Source organism: Emiliania huxleyi (genome assembly GCF_000372725.1).
Source record: "Emiliania huxleyi CCMP1516 unplaced genomic scaffold EMIHUscaffold_56, whole genome shotgun sequence".
NCBI classification, from domain to species: domain Eukaryota; phylum Haptophyta; order Isochrysidales; family Noelaerhabdaceae; genus Emiliania; species Emiliania huxleyi.
In genome coordinates, this window is record NW_005197803.1 from 475,505 (window position 1) to 477,964 (window position 2,460).

The 2,460-nt window shown below is 72.1% G+C and overlaps 1 protein-coding gene across 1 annotated transcript in view; it reads right to left on the bottom strand.

Moving 5' to 3' along the window:
• EMIHUDRAFT_104078 (hypothetical protein) overlaps positions 1 to 2,460 on the bottom strand; it is a gene marked incomplete at both ends in the record, with an annotated part of 9,727 nt that overhangs the window by 1,257 nt on the left and 6,010 nt on the right. Inside the window, 6 exons of the mRNA XM_005765305.1 lie at positions 227 to 421; positions 473 to 490; positions 542 to 559; positions 611 to 628; positions 680 to 1,313; positions 1,613 to 2,354. Coding sequence (XP_005765362.1) covers positions 227 to 421; positions 473 to 490; positions 542 to 559; positions 611 to 628; positions 680 to 1,313; positions 1,613 to 2,354 — 1,625 coding nt within the window. The remainder of the gene's footprint in view (positions 1 to 226; positions 422 to 472; positions 491 to 541; positions 560 to 610; positions 629 to 679; positions 1,314 to 1,612; positions 2,355 to 2,460) is intronic.

The window sequence follows — 2,460 nt, forward strand, 5'->3', positions numbered from 1 at the left end:
GGTTAAAAGACTCCGGGGGGCCCCGCGCCCGCGTTGGACGGGTTAATCGACACACATTGTTTGGAGGGCCCAGGCAGAGTCTGGTTAGGAACAGGCCACACAGCGAAGAAGCTTGCCCGTGGCGTACAGCTCGTAGGTCCCGTCGAGACGCAAGGGCTCGCGGCCCAGAAAGGCGGCCTCGCGGACGGGTCGCCCCGCCCGCCGCCCCGCCCGCAAGCCCAAACACCTCGACGTACGACCCGGGGAAGAGGCCCACGCGCCCTGGCTCGCTCTGCTTGGCGCCCGTCCACCAGCCGTCCTCCTCCTTGCCCGACACGAGCACCACGTCGCCGGCGTCGAGGCTGAGCTCGCCGCTGCCCGCGCCGGCGAAGGCGTAGACCGCCCGGGCAAGCTCGGGCTCGACCTCCTCGCTTAGGCTGGCCTGTTCACAGCTGCAGGTGTGAAGAGACGCTGTTCACAGCTCGGGCTCGACCTCCTCGCTTAGGCTGGCCTGTTCACAGCTGCAGGTGTGAAGAGACGCTGTTCACAGCTCGGGCTCGACCTCCTCGCTTAGGCTGGCCTGTTCACAGCTGCAGGTGTGAAGAGACGCTGTTCACAGCTCGGGCTCGACCTCCTCGCTTAGGCTGGCCTGTTCACAGCTGCAGGTGTGAAGAGACGCTGTTCACAGCTCGGGCTCGACCTCCTCGCTTAGGCTGGCCTGGTGGGCCCTGGCGCGCTCGCCCGCCTCCGCCAAGTCCTCCCTCCACCCTGCCGGCGCCTCCCACTGCGTCGCCTGGCTCGCGGCGTGGTAGTAGTACGGCTCGCCTTCTTGCGAGTAGCCGCGCTGCCAGCCGAACGCAGCGCCCTGCTGCTCCCCCGCGGCGGAGGCGCGCCGGAACTCGAGCGCTGCGGCGAGCGTGCCGTGCTCCTCGCCTGCGGGCGAGAAGTACGTGCAGCGGCCGTGCGACTCGATGACGCGCCAGCCGGCGGCATAGGCGCCTTCCCACAGCCGAAGGTCCGTCGCCACCCAGCCCGACTCTAGCCTCGCCCGCTTCGCCCTCGCCGCCACCTCGGCCGCCTCGGCCGCCTCGGCCGCCTCCGCCTCCTCCTCGGCCCGGTCCATGGCCGCGCGCAGCGCCTCGCCGGCCGCGGTGAGCGCGTACGCGGTCGGGATGCCTCCGCCGCCGGAGGAGAAGGCGCCGTTGTGGCGGGGCTGCTTGCTCGCGCGGGCGGAGGGGTCGTTGACTGTGACAGTCCGAAAGAGCGGCTGCGGGGCGCTGGCCTCGCGCGAGAGGCAGTCTCGGATGCATCGCGGCGTGCTCCTCCGGACGCGCCTAGTCCCATACCCCCAGAGTATCGAACCCAGTGTGGGTTCGGTCTCATGGGTAGTGCGGTATCACGGGCCGGAGGAGCTCGTCGCGAGACGTGGAGCTGCCGGGCGCGCAGGCGGCGTGCATCGCGCGCACGACGAGCCAGCGCACGGTCCCTTGCTTTGGCACGCCTAGTACCATACCCCCAGAGTATCGAATCCAGGCGCACGATGAGCCTGCGCACGGTCGCTTGCTTTGGCACGCCCGCAGGTGGACGGCGTGGAATGCGGGCAGGGGCGTCGGGGTCTCCTGGGACCCTCGACCGCTTCCTTGGCTCGCTCTTTGGCCCGGAGGTGGCGGCCTGCTCGCCCTCCTCGTCGGACGACGGCGCCTCCTCGCCCCCGCCCGCCCTCGCAAAGGCCACCGCCGCCTCCACCGGCGAGTCGAAGGTGCCGAGGTAGGTGAGCACCTTGCTCCCGCGCTCGCCCAGCTTCCGCAGGACCTTGTAGCGGCCGGACGTCGCCTCGAAGACGCCCATGTACCCGGTGGAACTGCCCGGGGACATGTGCAGCCGCAGCCCGGCCGCCTGCTTCGCCACCGCCGGAGCCTGGTGCGCCGCCGCTCGGGCGGACGGCGCCGGCCCTGGCGGAGAGGTGGAGGGGCACGCGCGCGCGTACGCCACCGCCGCCTCCACCGCCGTGTCGAAGGTGCCGAGGTAGACCTTCTTCCCGCCCTGCCCGTGGTGCGCGTCGACGCGGTACGTTGACCCCGTCCAGGAGACGCCCTTGTAGCCGGTGGGTGTCCTGCTCGAGAGGTGCAGCCGCAGCCCCTCCGCCTCCGCCACCGGCGCCTCGTGCGGCGGGGATGGCGCCCTCGCGGCGCCTCCCGCGCGCGCGTACCGAGCCTCCTGGTGCTGCCGCAGCGCCGCCGCACGCGTCTCCGCGACGACCCCGTCGGGCGAGACGTACCTCCAATGGCCCGCGATCCGGCCCGCCTCGCTGCTCGCGCGCAGGCGCCAGCCGGCCAGGAAGGCGCCCTCCCACAGCTTCTTGTCGACCGTCGCGCCTGTCGCATTCGACGGCCGCCGCGACCGGATGACGGCCGGCTCTGCCGGGGAACCCCGCCTGCGCCTGCCGGTCGCGGTGGCTCGTCGCCGGCCCTCGCCCTCTTG